This window comes from Odontomachus brunneus, unplaced genomic scaffold, assembly GCF_010583005.1.
Source record: "Odontomachus brunneus isolate Ranch 3 - 2012 unplaced genomic scaffold, Obru_v1 Obru_scaffold_017, whole genome shotgun sequence".
Taxonomy (NCBI): domain Eukaryota; kingdom Metazoa; phylum Arthropoda; class Insecta; order Hymenoptera; family Formicidae; genus Odontomachus; species Odontomachus brunneus.
Window position 1 is genome coordinate 1,999,637 of NW_022639467.1, and position 17,651 is coordinate 2,017,287.

At 40.7% G+C, this 17,651-nt stretch overlaps 1 protein-coding gene across 8 annotated transcripts in view; it reads right to left on the minus strand.

Moving 5' to 3' along the window:
• Window positions 1-1,358: 1,358 nt before the first annotated feature.
• The window catches only part of LOC116841693 (low affinity immunoglobulin epsilon Fc receptor-like), a 256,972-nt gene continuing 240,679 nt past the window's right edge, over window positions 1,359-17,651 (minus strand). For all 8 annotated transcript variants that reach the window (XM_032809952.1, XM_032809959.1, XM_032809955.1 and 5 more), the window contains 3 exons: window positions 15,722-15,834; window positions 4,976-5,211; window positions 1,359-3,692 (listed from right to left, as the gene is read on the minus strand). In XM_032809952.1, the coding sequence (XP_032665843.1) occupies window positions 3,575-3,692; window positions 4,976-5,211; window positions 15,722-15,834 (467 nt within the window). In that variant the 3' untranslated portion in view covers window positions 1,359-3,574. The remainder of the gene's footprint in view (window positions 3,693-4,975; window positions 5,212-15,721; window positions 15,835-17,651) is intronic.

Consider the following 17,651-nt stretch of genomic DNA (forward strand, 5'->3'; position numbering starts at 1 on the left):
TCTCTCTCTCTCTCTCTCTCTCTCTCTCTCTCTCTCTCTCTCTCTCTTGCTCTCTGAAATTTCCGACGCACGGCGAATACATAGAATACAACGACGAATTCTCGTTTCATTTGCCATGGAAGTCAACTACCGCCCGTGCGGGATCTATTACGATGCTTATTTATACCACGACCTAATTAATGTACATCACGACCGTTATGATCTCAAACGCATATATAATATTCAGCATATTTTTACTCACACACGCATGCAGCTTGTTCTCACGTGTACCAGTAAAACTGAAAGTGTGAGACTGAAAGAATGTCGTGCCAAAAAATAAAGATTCGAAAGTAAGGAAAGGTGAGATATTATAAAAATCCTAGAACTCTAAACATTAAAAAGTTACGTGAACTTTAAACATGGTTAAATTTTTCCGTCCACCTTTTTTTGCTCATGATTCCCGAAAAAAAATTATCGAAAATTGATTTCTTTTTTATTTGTGTATAGAAACCGTCGAGAGGAATATGATTCCACAAGTACTTCTGCGATTCAATAAAGTTGAAAATATTATAATAAAAAACAAAACACATGTTTTTAAAAACGGTGACGTTTAGAAAGTTAGTCGAATTTCACATGTTCATTGTTTTAAGATTAACATTTAAGAAAAATTATACGAAGAAATTTTAATTGGTGTCTTTGAAAAAATACTCTAAAGCTGTGTAACTAATAGTTCTTACCTGAAACGTACTTCAAATGAGATAAATGAGATTTTAATCCAGAATTTGGTGAGAGTTTTTCAGCGAAATCGCGATTGCAGATACAAATGTCACGTGTATCATAATTCAACTGAAGAACTTGGATTTAACTCTTAATAAAAGTCTGAGTATCTCACATATGAGACAAATCTCAGATGACAGCTATTAATACGGGCCTGTTCCACGATGTCGGATATTTGAGAAAATTAATGTTCAGGAACCCTAAATGTGATGAGATTTAGAATCTGAAATGAGTACAGAAACGACCGCGAGATTCGCGTACTTGAACCTTTCTGCGAATCCCAAGTTGCACGGGTTTCAAGCGAGATTCAGGTTAACATTCTGAAGATCGTAAACGCACGTTTAAACGGCTCGATGTTATCTTTCGATGGGTGTTTAAGATCGTTGGGGATGGTAACGGTTACGAGTGCTGCTGCCTATCAAAGTGCATTTTACGGAGAAATCTCCGCGAGACGGTGAATATACATGGTAAGTACTTGAACGACTGCGTCTCCCTCGAATGCCAACGCGCGGCGTTGCAGCATCGCGAGAGTCTTTTGGTCTGTTCGTGTATTATTAGCAACTAGCATTATGCGCGGCAGGTCACTATCCGGTAAATGTGTGTGTGTGCAGCGATAAGTACATATTATATATACAATCTGCATACCTATATACATGTGTATTACGTTACTGTGTGTGTGTGTGTGTGTGTGTGTGTTGATATAACTGTTAAAAAGAGTAAAAATAATTAAGATACGGTCAAGTTTAAATTAGTGCGGTATTTCTCGGAGGGAATGGTTCCGCTCAATCGCCTGCCTCGTGAAATTCCTGAGGAACTGGCGAGTCGATTCCGTCGCTTGAACCGCCACATGAAATCGCACGATTTGATCCAACGTAGAAAGGTTGTGTACGCGCGAGAGGCAGAACACATCCGCGAGTGTGGACACACGAGCCAACAATCGCTCGGGCGTGTTGTCGACGTTGCGATTCGTGTAATAATAATCATAACAACGACGTGTGTTAACTCCTACGATATATGGGTTGACCTATGTTTCATTGGACGGTCGATTAATCGATATGTGGCATCACTATGCGTCAAAAACTCCGAATCGAATTCGCTGTGATCGAAGGATCGACGGACGAGTGAATTTGACAGCACTCGACATATGAATTGACACAAGAATAATTTACGACAGCGACACTGTACATATCATACTAACGCCGCCATTTCAGAGTTATCATCTGGCTACGGTTGATAAAAGGGCAGTCGTGTGACAGCCGTGCGATTTTTGCCAATCGATTCTTCGATCGCGACGAAGATTTCGCACGTTGATGTGCGGCGACTTCTGGAAAATCAAAGTATCTCGTTAAACGGAACGCTGCGCGACGTATATTTTGGCAAAGAAATGTACTCTCCAAATTTTTTGGAGTATTCACTTGGAGAATTTCACTTGAAAAGTAGAGTGACAGCCGAGTTACTGGAATTTCAGTTATTTTTCACTCCTGCACAGTAAATTCCCAATTCTGTATCGTTGAGGAATATTTTCTCTCTTGAAATTGAAGAGTGAATCTGCACTGAGAGAAATAATTATTAGTTTAACTAAAATTATAGTTATTTTTTACTTCAAACATATATTCTGGATGCTCTAACATGAAAATGGTAATAATAACCTGCATATAAGATTATTTTCACTAAGCAGATTATTTTCACTAAGCAGATTATTTTCACATAGCAGAATTTAAGAAAGAAGTAGTTTTCTTATAACCATAGTAATTATTTCTCTATGTAATTACAGTCACAAATACCAAACATTTTTTTTCTCAGTGTGATGTATTCTGCCAAAATTCGGCTAAATTAACCGAATTTCTGCTGAAATATGAATGAACCAGAAATTCTAGTTAAAATTATTAGAATTCTGATCATGTTAACAAGATTTCTAGCGAACTTGAATAAAAATATTGCCACTATTCACTTGTTTTGAGTAAAATTTCACTCCAAGAAATTTAGAGAGTAGAAACGAGCGTGTCAAAACGGTCATGTATCTAAACTTCCATACATTCGCGCGAGATATCGTTCCTTTTTTTCAGTTTTCTTTTTTTCAGTTTTCTTACGTGATTAAATCTAAATTAGTAAACAACGAGGAGTGAAGTTGTTTCGCTCAATGATTTACTGTGTGGAAGATCGACGAGTTGTTTCTGTCGCCCCATCGATTGCAAAAAAAAACGATCGTTTTCTTCAATAACAACAGCTCTGTGCCCTATAATTTATCGAGATATAAAGGAGATTCCTCGTGCGAAGGGCTATTATCTACGTGCTCAATCTTTCAGTTTGAAAAAAACGCTCGACGTTCCTTCGTGCAATTGTTCGCCGTTTTATTGCGCGAGGACCCTAGTGCGGGGCATTATAATCGAACATCCTTTTTAGAGGCATCTCTGCACGGAAGACGAGCGAATCGCTTTCATCATGCGACAACGCGTCGCATCCGTTCGGTCAGTCGGCCAGTGGTTCTTTTTACGGAGAGAAGAACCGACCTAACCGGACGTCATTTTGCACTCATCTGCTCAGTCTCTGTCTTACACACATACATTCATACAGACACAAGCTCGTGAATTTCGGGGCGCGAAACGTGACAGTGGTAGCGAACGGCTAATCACGCGTCATTTCCAGTCCGAGCGCACACGTCACGTCAAATTTCTCTGCCTCGCCAAGTCCACCGAAACGAACGGACGACCGATGAGAACGTCACACGCAGCTTCCTCGAGGATCACCTCGAGGACACGCGAATATCCCTGGCCATTGCCCGCGCGTCCAAGTCCCTCCGGCCTGTCCCGCGAATTGATCACTGCACTTCACAGACGAAGAAAGTCTCGAAGCTGCAGGGGCTGTCGTTCCACTTGAGCCCTTTGCCATCCCTGTTCCATAACTCCAGGCAATGCTCCTCCTCGCCATTCTCGTATCTGAAACGCGAATAGACCGCCGTCAGACGAAATTCACAAACGTCTCGCACACGAGCGGCGAAAATCTTTGCGAGAATAAATCATCCTGCGACGCGTTCCGCGTCAATTTTCACGAAAAAATGAAGTTGAAGCAATCTTCCTACGAGTTTGTATTTCCTTCATATTTCATTGCACTGATTCTACTTTCGTTGCTAACGGACACGTCGCTTGCAGAAATATTTCACTACACTGAGGGAAAAATTACTTTAAAATCAACATATATTTCTTTGATGTGGGTGCCATTAACATATTTATATATATATATATATATATATATATATATATATATTCTTTTTATTTAAACCAAATATTGTTTACTTAAACCAAGTAAACAATATTTTATTTAAATAAAAAGAATTTAGATTTAAGTAAATATATTAATGGCATCTATCAAAGAAATATTTGTTGATTTTAAGGCTCCTGGGGAGTCGCATTATATCTCTTTTTAATGACGTCAGAAGCGAGAAAACGCATGCTAAAAATTCTTGCAAAATACGTCGAGATAAACAGATATATTCACAAAACGACATTTGCGATCGATTAAATACACCTCTAAAATACTCCATACACTTTCCTTTTATTCTAAAAATCAATAGATAATCGGAAAATTAATATGACAAGATAATGAGGAAATTAGGTTAGAAAAGACGATTGTACGTTACATTTATTTTATAATTATCTGTTGATTGTTTTGTAGAACAAAAGAAAAGTGTACGAAATATTTTAGAGGTGTACTTAATCGATCGCAAATGTCGTTTTGTGGATATATCTGTTTATCTCGACGTACTTTGCAGGAATTTTTAGCATGCGTTTTCTCGCTTCTGACGTCATTAAAAAGAGATAGATGATGCGACTCCCCAGGAGCCTTAAGATAATTTTTCTCTCAGTGTACACTGGGAGAAAAAACTTCGCCAAAAATTATTGCTACTTTTGGCGCCAACTGTCTTTCTTTTGTTGACCGGAGTTAGATGCCCCATATTTAGATCTGGTTTCCCCTATACAGACAATTGGAAAGTTGAAATATATGACACCGACATGCAAAAAAATGAGATATTTTTTATCTGCCAAGGGAAGGTTTTCGTGTATCCCTTCAATAATGAGCAACGTCGTCGACAGAGATAAATCAATACGAACGCGCGCGGAAGGAGGCCATATACGTATGATTTACGTCAATCATATTGCGACAGCGAATCGCAGCCGTGTATCCAATATCCGAAGGAATGTAAATTGTCAGACAGCCTTACCGGAAATTATTCGGCTCGCCGACGTTCCAATTCTCGAACGTGATCGGCCTGCCGTTAGCCATCCAGAAGAAAGTACCCTCCTCGGCCTGGTCGGTGCCGGAGGTCCAAAAGTGCTCGTGACCGAGCCCGAAGTCCTTGATATGCTTCTCGAGCCTGTCGTTCTCCTCCTGCGAGGCTATGCTCGCCAGATGCATCCCGTGATAACGGCAATATTGCGAGGCTCTGTACCAGTTGGCCTGCGAGGGCAGAGGAGGCAGAGTAATTTTATTAAATTTCCGTCGGACCTCGATTTGGCCGCAACGACGTCGGTTGAGCGCGGTATTTCCGGGAAAAAGTATAGAAACATAAAAGGTGCACATTGAAGAAAAGCTTTGGTGATCAAAACTGGATTACAAATGTTTTGGCGAAATAGTTTCAACTATAAATGCGTATCGGTAAATATAATCAAATAATTTAATGAGTATTAGCATATATATAACACACGCTGACAAGATTTGGCATATTAGCTGTATTGGCTCTGTTGCCAAAGCCTACTACATTGAAAGAAAAATACCTAAAAGCTTTTTTGATATAAAATTTATTTACCTGTGTAAAAATAAACATTTTTCAGTGAAATAAAGTTTATTTCTTTAAAATAAACTTTTTCCCACAAATAAATTTCCAAGTATTTTTTTCTCAGTGTAAGACTTGGTAACTATTAGCAATATACGTATCATCGAACAATTTGCAAAATAAAACCACATTGTTCACTAATACTTGACACATAATGTGATAAATATACGAAATAACTAAATGATTTAGTAATAATCAAATTACTTAATAATTATTAGCAAGTCATTTGATATTATTTATCAAATCACATTTAATTAGTTAAATTAAAAGAAGAATTTGCTTTACTAATTGTGTTTTGTAATTATTATCAGAGAGACGGTTGGTAATTATTACCATATTACTAATTACCAAATTGCGCTGAAACGCTCAGCCAAATGCATTTGTTAACCATTGCAAGACCTGTTCTCAGTGTGCACGAGATACTCGAGGGATGGTCAGAGAGAAAATCCTCCGCGTTCTCGCGGCGAGTCATTGGCGTCGATAATCGTCGCGAATATTGTTACACGTCGAGTATTAATGATTTCCAATGTACTTCGTACGGATAATTAATAACTCACGCATTAATAATATGCAATATCGTATGAATAGTGGATTAAATCATGCTGCGTGAACAGCGATTACGGAAAAGTCGTTACGTTAAAATCCAGAGGGTGCATTGAATTCTGCAATAACAATGGCCGCCAGGCGGAACGTTTGAACTGTTGGTAAACATAAGTAAATTACAGGAGGTAGGTAAGCCGGCCGTATTATTATTGTTATTATTATTATTATGTTCATCATTACATGTAGCGCGAGTGTGCTGGCCGATTGATTATAACGAATTGATCCGCGTTAATAACTAATGGCAGGCGTATTGTGGGTGACCATTAATATTCACGCGCTAAGGTTACATAATCGCCACTCCGCCATCGATATTCTGCGAGGTCGTATTCGAGAATATATAACTATACGATAATGCTGTGCAGGACGATGAAACCTGTTATTCCACGACGTGTCAATAATTCCGATTACCGTGCGAAAGCGCGAGCGAAGCGTCCGGCTCAAAGTCGATCGGGATTTTCTCGCGGATATAATCGACATCGCTTGCGAAAGCGTGCGCGCAGAATGCGTGCTCGATCGTCCGACTGCGAAGCTGCTGGATCTCACAACGAAGCGGGTCGCGTGAATGTCGGGCGGAAAGTCTCGCCAGGTCGCCAGGTAGGAATTTTTCGCGCGCGAACCTCTCCCTAGGCGTGCCTTAAATCACAATACGAACGATTAAACAATTCGATTTTATGACCGAACGCGCATGTTGTACAAAGCATGTTCTATCGTGATATACAATATATATCGAGAAAAGACCCCCTTAATTCATTTTTACATATAGACAAATAGACAAATAAGGAAATAAAGAAATAAAAGCCCTGACTCTCTCGCAGCGAATGTAAATCAGAAATCGATACACTGAAAAAAAATATTTAAAAAATGAAAAATATTTTTCCGTTGGACACTAATAGCATAATATTTCAATCTAAATTCTTTTGTTTGAGATAGAATAAACAATTGAAAAACCATAAAAAACAAGTATTTTAGGAAAATATATATTTTCTCATTTGAGAAAAATTTGTCCTCGATGGAAAAAATATGTATTAATAGGTGGACATGCATTGTGCCTAAAAAAATATTCCCACAAAAAGTTACAATCTCGAAATTAGTGTACTGAGGCAATTTCCCGAAACACAATTTTCCCGAAATATTGGGGGGAACTAAACAATATACCAAAAAACTACCACCTCAAAATTCGAACACCCAGATAATTATTTTTTTAAAAACAACCTTCCCGCAATATTGAAAGCAAACAAGCTTTTGAAGAGATTCGAAAATCGAAACAAAATTTCACAAAAAATAACTCTCCCTAAAGTCACATAGTATACAAAATTCAAAAACCAATATTTAAAAAATTTAATCTATAGAATATATAATAAATTTAAATTTGTTACATCTATGTTTATTCTCGAAATATTCATGAGTTATATAAGTATATTATAAATGTATAACGTATATATTTAAGTTTGTTAAAAGGAAATACTAGTTTAGGCCTAAACGTTTTTAAACATCGTACATATCGCGATATTTAAGGAAATTCTTCAAATCTCGATATTCGGATTTCAGGACTACAGTTCTTCGGCACAATGCATGTTTTCTGTACTGTAATCAGAAAAATAGAGCTTCTCGGAAAATTATCTTGGTATACTAATTTCTGATTTATAGATTTTCAGACCATTCCAATGTTTATACTTCCAATATTTTGGGAAAATTGTTTTTCGGGGAATCGAATGTGTCGGAATTATGACTTTTCGGAACATTACTCCATGTTTCAAATTTCGAGATTTTGGTTGGAACAATGCATGTCCGCCTATTAGTACAAATATGTTACTAGTACCTATCGAATAAATATTCCTAATGTTTTAGATATTTTTCTCTTAATGCACCTTGTGAGAAACAGAAAAAGAATTCTGAATAAACTTTTGCGAAATCTCCTTGCGAATCCTAGTGATTTTATCGCTTTTTGATGTACTTACTACGGCTGTGTATTAAAATATGTACGCGCTGTAACTCCTCGGCCCAATGAATGTATCGGCTCGGTACCTACCAAAGCCACTTCGAGCCGTTTGTAACGGCACGAATATATTCGCCAATAACTCCTGCTGTGTGCCTGCACGTCGCGATATTTTATGTTCGCCAAGCGAGAGGAGCCCCGCCAACGAACTCGGCGCATTTATATTTCGGTATTTCGCATATTACACGGCGTTATGTATATCGACATATCGACCGTGCAACTTCGGTCATTCGCGCTACATTACGCGCTTTTTACGACCACGGCGCGTTGCGGAAGCGAGCCGCCGCGGCTCGGCGGGGCGATGGTCCTTTACGATCGTTCCAGCTTCCCAACAACGCGATACATCGCGTTCAGCCCGTGCGAGCGAACGTTTAAGCGCATTTCGCCGCGAAATTGCTTCACAACCGTCGTACAGTCGGCGGGGGGGAAAAAAAAGGGTAGAGCAGCGCGTTTCTCCTCGATGAGCACGGACGAAATCGCGAGAACGATCGCGGACGAATCTCATTTGTTCCGTCGGAATTATTGTGTCAGTCAAAAAGCCCATCTCGATTGTTCCGCGACGATAAATTGGCCTCACCTTCAATAATTTTTTCGGAGGAGGGTGTCTAAAAAAAGTCGACCTCCAGACACGAATAAAAAAGATAATATTTTTTATAAATTTTGACTTTTTGAATATGATATTAAAAAGTTGTTTCACTTTGAAAACTGGGCAAGAACATGATGTATAGAAATTCGGTTGATACATGGAGCTACACGCATTCCTGTGAGGTGTTTTAAGTGTGTGTAAGGGAAAGTGTAAAAAAAATGTGTATGTGGAGGGGGATTTGGGTAGATTACATAAAGCCGGATTAAAGGGACTACCACAAAAATGCATCCAGTGAAACGGAAGGCGTGTTTGTATTTGGAGAGCGGGGATAAAGAGGCTTGTGTATCTGTGTGTTTGTGGAGGAGAGTGTTGCATATGTGGATCTGGGTGGGCGGAGCAGGTTTAATTGGGTCGGATTAGTAGAGCTCCCTTAAACCTTTACTTTAGATCTTTTAACACTGCTGCACAATAAAAAGGCTGAACTCATTTAATTTTTCATTGTCTGAGCTACTAATCGTTTCACGATGCTTAGCAACAAATACAAACACGCATCCTGTTGCACAGGATATATTTTTGTAATAATCCCTTTAATCCGATTAATCTACCCAAGTTCCTTCCACATACGTATCTGTATACGTCTTCCTTTACATACACACAAAACATAAATAACACAGAGAAAAATTATCTTGCTCTTTTAGCAAAATCGTCGTTGCTACTGCATATTCGTAGTGACATCAAAAAAATTTAATTGACGTAACTAATTTTACAAATTATTCGTTATCAGAACAGAAGTAGTTTCGTTGCCAAGATAGAAAAAATTTGTTGAATGTATTTGTCCTAAGAATCACATTAATTTGCTATTGATGCAAAATAATGTATCCTTAGCAAATTTATTTGCTATCGGAGCAAAACTGCAACCGCTTATATAAATCCATCATGGTTCTTATAGCAAAATAATTTGTAGATTCAGCAAGTAGTGATTAGTACTTTTAACAAATCTTTTTGCTGTCTATATAATAACAAAAAAATTTTGCTAGATCAGCAGAAAATTTGCTAGGCCAGCAAATTATTTTTCCCCGTGAAAAAATAAAATAGAATTTAATTCGAAAATCGAGCCAAAACTCTTTGACCGGTTCGATGAAAGCGATTTTTTCGTGGCCAACTTGTATATACGTCACGCGCAAATCCATGTCGTTAAATTGACAGGCGACATTCTCGACTATGTGATGCTCTTCTCTCGATGACGAAGAATCGCAAGATTAAACTAGACAAGGCAGAGCCACGGAATGCGGTCGGCGAGCGCGAATATTCGCGATCTCCAAAGTTTCTTACCCGCATAATTAGGACGCGCTCGGTACACATCTTTGCCGAGCGGTTGGAATGTTAGCCCGAGATCTTGTAGGAACGACAATGCGGCGGTTGTTATGAAACACGCTTACGCAACAGCCGCACTGCATTCTCTGAACATGCAGCGCGCGACTTTTGAGAGATACCAGCTTATATTTTAGTAATTTCCGCAAGATCGTCCCTCTTGTTGTATAATTGCGATTTACTGCGCATGTTTGCCCGCGTGATTATTTATTGATGAAATGTTGATTTTATTACTTTGGTAACGATTCTCTAAACGTGCAGCGCGCAACTTTTGAAAGATACCAGCTTATATTTTAGTAATTTCCGCGAGACCGTTCCTCTCGTTGTATAATTACGATTTACCCCGCGTGTTTTCCCGCATGATTATTTATTGATAAAATGTTGATTTTATTACTTTGGTAACAATACTTGAGTGAATACGAAAACTCTCGTCGGTATAAGTTGCAACAAACAAGAACTTTGCACGTACACAGCGCGCGCGGAGAATATGAAAGCAATTATCGCGAGCCGGCGGGAATTTTATGTGCTTCGCATATTTTGCGGAATCTTCCGCTAATGATTCCTTACGGAGATATTAAACGCGAGACTCGAGATTGGCGTGAATTAATATAGCCGGTAATTAACGCCGTCGGTAGCTAATACCTGTGTAAATTATTTGTCTTAACCGTTCTGAGACTAACCTCCGTGTTAACATAACTTGGATCGAGTTCCGTGCTAATTAATACACAAAGGATATATAGGAAATAATCTCGTTGGACGAATCAAGCAGACTTTTCCGAAACTTCGCGACAGATTGTACTTGGGGGACTCTCGAAAAACCTCACAATTTCCGTAGACGTTCGTCAACCCTTCGCGTGATTCGCTATCTCCCGTTAATGGAATTATCGACTGTCTGACTATCTCAAAAACAATTCACGCGAAGGGTTAAATATAACGTTCGTCGCCAATCATTCCATCTCGACTGTAGTACATTTCCCAATTGACCCGATCCATCGCATTTAACTTTGAAGACGTCGCACCCCACAAGACGACTTCCTTCCTCAACGGTCGACAGCTCGTTTTATTGCCCGCCATCGCCGCGCCGACCCTTGTGTTCGTTATATACCTCGCGCGTCTTTACGTATCTTCTTCTATCTATTTACGTTTCTCCCACTACACGCTCGCATTTAGATGTTCGGGAAGAATTTATCCAAGAGAGCACGATAAATATTGTTTCTCGCTCTGTCAACGTTAATGGTAGTGAATTTCGTGTCGTTCTCACCCTCTCTCTCTCTCTCTCCCTCTCCCTCTCTCTCTCTCTGCCTTTTTCTCTTTCTTTTCCACCCTCGACGCTCTTTCGGCGGCGATTCGACCGAGGGAAGGACACGAAGGTAGGAGCAACGCGAAGAACGCGAAAAATCGCGCGTAACCCGCCGGGAATGCAAATAAAGCGCAATAAATAGAACGCCGTCGCGATTGCAGTTGCCGGCATGCCGTTGCAGTTGCAACTCTCGCATTCCCCTTTCCGCCGTTCGCGTCACGCAGCGCGCTCGCTTGCCTGCGCCGGCACGAAATCGCCGTTACTCGTGCACGACGGCTTCGCTTAAGCTCGCTGCATGTTCTTTAAACGAAACAGCAATCGTACGTGACGATCAATGGCAAAGTTATTGGCTCCTCGGTGTCGGGCGAGGTCCGAAACGAGCTGTTTTCGCGCTGCGCTCCGCGAACGGAAAATTCGCGCGGCCGGGATCCTGATAATTTCGAGCGATGTGCATCAAGAGCGCGTGTGTCAGTCAGTCGGCGAGTGAACGAGATACGGGAGAAGAGGACGCTCGATTTTCGACGAGAAAAAACGAGCGAAATATGAGAATTGATATCCGACCTGTGTGTTGTTGTTGTTGCGAAAATAATATGGTTGTTGATACTGCAGAGACAGAAATAGCAGGCGTGATATTTATTAAATATTGATGTGTGTTCATGCAATGACGGCGATTAATATAACCCCCCGTCATGAAACTCGAACCGCGTTTCAATCAATTTTGGCTATCTGCTGCGGACATTTTCGAGTATTTAATCCTTTGCTTGCGCACTGAGAAAAAAATACTCGAAAATTTATCTACAAAATGTAAGGTTTGTTTCTGATATACAAAGCTCATTTCTGCAAAATGAACTTTATATCCCGCAAATAAGTTTTCAAGTAATTTTTTCTCAGTCATTCGATCAGTTGACTGACATTTGACTTTTCCTTGTGAAGCTCCATTCAGAAATTTCTTACTTAATAAAGATTGTTATTATTATTTCACGTATAATTCAATACATCTAAGTCTTCGATATATCGTTCGTCTTCAAGAGCTCACACTGCCCACGGAGACAGCAGCGTATAGATCGAGTGAACAAATTAATCAGAGCGGCGAGGGGACAAATTAGAACTCGGGGGCGACCCAGAAACTTGACTTTCACCCCGAAAGCACGCTTGCTTTCCTCACTGAAATAAGTCCTTCAACACCCCGAGGGACGATCCCGAAAATTCGCCGACTCCCCGGCGATTCGCTCGAAAAGTCGGTCACCGTAGTCGAAGCGCAACGGGCGCAGTTGTTTTGCAAGGTCTCTCGTTTAACGGTCGGGGCGCTGGCCATTATTTGCTTGCGAAACAAAGAGGGTTCGTCTACGGCGCGATCCGATTAAAGGAGAGGGTCAAGAGGGAAGAGAGTATTGCAGCGTGCCGAGACGGGCTTTCCCGTTTGCGAAAAACACGCTCAAACGAGCACCTTTACGTCACTTGCATCCGCTGTTTGAACGAGATTGCCGTCGAGCAAGGCCGTCGCTGCCGGATCCGCGGGATTGCAAAATCCGTGTTAATAGCGCGAGTCAATAAAAGCGGACCGTGCTGTCCGCTAAGCATCCGTAATAAGGCCGAGTCTAATCGATACGATTGTGTTCGGGCGCGCGTAGGCGAACACGCGGTTACATACGCCAGACGTAGGAATGTCGCGCGAAAGTCGAAATAGTAGGGGAGATCGGAGTTAGACGTCCTATATTTTAGAATTTCGAAGCTACAACTTCTTAGGCAACTAATTGTTGCGACTGACAGTATAAATATGATAGAAGCAACCTTCTTCTACGTATTAATGCCCGCCACAGCCCTGTTGACGGTATATTTTATTCTGTAGCTAACATGCAGCAATGTGGCTTGCTCTGATTCAGTAGCGCGGGATAAAAGAAGGCCACGTATAAAATATGTATCCTGATTAGTAGTTCTAAAGTCTCCGCAAAAAGAACTTAATTAAAGGCCAACTTTAACTTTACATATGTTTCAACCGTTTTATGAATGAAAATTACATTTATTATCAGAAATAATATATCATACACTTGCAAGAAATTTCATGCTAGTTATTTAATAACACACCTTATTATTTAATAACACCTTATATTCAGTCACGATGGAGAATATTAATTCCGAAAGGTTCGAAGATTTATTTTGCTATTACCAAATCAGTTTTCTTTATTTCTTAACTGTAATATTGTTTCAATTTTAATGAAACTCAGGGAAAAATATTTATGTTCTAAAAAGACCATTTCGCGATTTGTATCCACTATCCCTCTCAACATGAATATTAAAGAAAAGCAACATATCCCTAGATACGTTGCTATATATAGCCTCGGTCTCTCCTAGGTCGACGCAAGAGGTTGTGTTTGTCAAATCAAATAGAAAATAAAATTATCCTATTATGAAGAATCAATGCTCCAGTACTCGCGAGTTTCTGATAAAAGGAAACGTTATGTTGTGAGAGCTACTTTAAAAAAGTTTATGTCAAATAACGTCAGATGTTGGTATTGAATCCAAGGATCCAAATATTTTGCCATCTAATAAAATCTATATAATAAAACTTATTTTAGTATATTACACGCTCTTTCCATTGGTGATATCAGTTTTCTAAAGTAATTCTTAACAACATAATATTTTTGTCCAAACGTCTTTATGACAACAATTTCATTTGACGCGACGCAAAGGAGTTTCGGGTCCATTTTGTCCGATTTTCCTCAAAATTGTAGTGTGACAGACAAATGGGCAATTTGTTTGGGCGGACGTTTGGACAACGGACTCATATCGGTCAAAAATACGTTGGAAATAACTAATCGCACTCGTGATGCAAAAAGAAAGGCCAAAATTTATCGGACAGCGTAATTTTTACGAATATAATGAACAACAATATCGATTCGGCGTTCCTTCAGACACATCTAGTGAGGATCTTCTGTTTCCCTCTTAATGTCGAAACTCCCTACGAGAATTTAATGAAAAAAATGACAAATCTTTTGCAACAACCTGATGCCACCGCTACACATGCAGAGGTCGCCGGATTTCGCGGACGTCCGGTCCACCGCGAAAATTTCGCCGCGAGACCACCGCGTGACGGATGATGCGCTTCGGCGGACACGCGATTAGGTATCAGAACGCACGGACGTGATCCTTTTCTGTCGCGGGCAAATCTCGACGTTGATGTTGTTCCGCGTGCACGCGCGCGCGCGGAGTAATTGAGACAAACAAGCGGCGAACGAAACGAATTTCGGACGCACGTTGTTTCGACGAAGAAGCGTTGCGGTTGCAGTTGCGGTTGCATTGCGGGAAAGTTAGTTTAGCCGGCGCGAGAATATTCGGCCGCGTTTTTTGGGCGTTATAATTGAAGGAACACAACACGGTTTCGGATCGATTCACCGTTTGTTGCGAGTAAAGGCGGGAGTTCTGCGCTTTGTTCGCTTCTCAATGGCACAGAAACGCGCTAGTTGTGTTGTTCCAGTGTCAACTCTTCGTTAGACGCGTAGTTTAAAGGCGTAATTTGAAAGCTGTACAACGATGCATTAAAAACTGTTTACAATAGAGAAAGAGATGTATCTTTGATTAGTGATGCATCAGCTCTCACAGGTGTCTCGAGTCGAAATCTTGGCTCTACTTTTGAATCTTCTAACATCTGTATATTCTGAAAGAGCGGTGTGCATTTAAATATACACACGTTAGAAGATTCAGGTCGAAAGATTTAAGGCTAAGAGACCTGATCACCTGATGATATCGAGATATTTATATAAAGTGTTAAAGTATCATGTATATTAAAATAGCGCAGGGAAAGTTGCGTTGCACGTTCAGCCGGTGGGCATCGTTCCTCCCATATTCGGGCATATCGCGACTGATAAGTTCGGCGTTCTCGCTACATTTTGCTAGAAACTGCTTCAATCTTCCTTTATGTACCAAATACTTCGCTTCCTCGCGATGAGTTTTCTCCTCTTTCTCTCTTATCGCACAAGCTTCTTTGCTGTAACCGTCACAGGGTTACACTGTTATCTGGGGAAAGAGGGAAGAGAAGCGAAGGGAAAGAGAAGGATAGAGAGGGAAAGAGAAGAAGAGAGAGAGAGAGAGCGAGCAAAAGACACCCACACTACGCTACGTCGCTAGTCTCCGGCATCCGATGCACCGTAAAACGTGTCCGGGGGTGGCAAAGCTCACGGACCCCCGGAAAGTTACGAGCTCGGAAATAATTTGATAAAGTCCGACGGGTCGGGTCGCCGGTTCGGTCAGATAAATCAACGTAACTGGCAGGAGCGATACCTTGAAGAAGATCCCCAGGTAGTATCTCTTCTCGCCCAGCTTCAGCAGCGGCATCGTCCATCTTGAGGCCGCCAAGCTGCTGCTGTGCTCGTCCACGCAGTTCGGACAGTCGTCTGCGAATGAAACGAAAAGGTACATTTGGTTTTTCCTCTTTTTTCCGCAACGAAGAGAGGCTATTAATATCGATACGCGTGTCTGAGCGGAAGGGACGGTGAAAGTCAATTGAAACAGAGCACAAGATCGACCTCCGAGCCGACAGAAAGGAGGATTTAGGTTGCAAGTAAGAATACATTCCTCTAACACATAAAGGGTAGACCGGGGCTAGTACCTTACGTTTTAGAATTTTAAAGTTACATTTTTTCAGGCAATTAATTGCTATATAAACATGATAGAGGTAATCTTCTTCTATACATTAATGCCCGCCACGACCTTGTTAATCGTTAAAGTTTTATTTTACAGTAATTTACTATAAATTTATCATTATTTAAGTTTCTTCAAAATACTAGTGAGTTTAGTATTTCAATCAAGAATATTACATTAAAACTCGGTTTGTTCATGATTTTATAATATGCTTATACAAGGAAATTAAATTCTCTCATTTTGAATACATAATAATGAGTTATTCTCAAATACAAACATGCAGCAATTTAGCCAATTCAGTTCAGTTGCTCAATAGCGCGGAATAAAAAAGGCCACGTATAAAATGTGTATCTTAATTAGTAGTTCTAAAATCTCCGCGAGAAGTCTTAATTATAGGACAACTTTACCTTTACTCATACTCTGTTTCAGTTATTTTATAAACGAGAATTGTATTTATTATCTGAAACAGTATATCATATATGTTTACAAGAAATTTCATTTTAACTAGACATTTCGACGATAATTTCATGACATTAATAAATTTCGACGTCGGTTTTTGCGCGGCAAAGATCGGAAGTAAGGTCGCACCGTGTAGATTTCGATTCACTATCGTTTGCGCAACGTCAGCTTTCTCGAATCTCTTCTCATTTGATATCCATAAATTAACTCGCGCCGCGGAGCGAGTCATTACCATCTGCTTTCGAGGTGCGCCCAAAAAAGCAAATCTCTGCAAACGTTTCGCCTCTCTCTCGCGGATCATCTCCCACTCCGGTGCAAAAATTGTACCGACATCCTGTTTACCGTGGAGAGATTTATCGGTTTAGACGTTGCGTAAACGTTCGCGTCCAACGCGCGTAACGGGAATGCGACGCGTCAGCTTACGACGAAGAAACTGCGAATTCGCCCGAGCGCGAGTCAAATCACGCGTTCAGGAAAATAATAACGTCAGCCTCGCGCAATCTCTTCCGGCAGTTTCACATGTTCGATACCCCGGCGTCACATATGTATGACGGCTCTTCTTTCTCTGTGTCCACATTATCAAACTGTGTTTACAGAGAAGGGACACACGAGGTTTTGTATGACATAAGGGAGAAATACGAGGTGGTCTCTGCGGGGAGAGGCTCCCTAGTAAATCCTGGCAGCGAGCGCGCTGAAAAGAGGCATCGAGTTGTTTTCAATCGCGCTAATGCGCGTCTCGTGTTTCCCGCACAAATACAGATTAAAACAAATACATTTAGGGGGTGGATTTCAAATGTATATTTGACTGAAAAATATACCAGAAGAGTGCGTATCTACGCGACTAGCGCGCCGGAGCGTGGAATATTCGTGGAACTTGCGGCATCGCTCTCGGGAGCAGCGCGCGACATTCAATTCGCGGCGTAATGAACTTTCGCCGCCGCAACGGAGTCGAAAATCGCGCGTCTAATCGCAGAAAGAAACGGAGAGGCACGGAGTGAAATTCCAACGGTCTTTTCCCTCTTCGGTCTGACGATCGATGCCTTTTTAATCGTCGGTGTAATCGGTTTCTCCGACCGCGCGCGCGCGTGTACTAGGAAATTGCAGCTCGGGC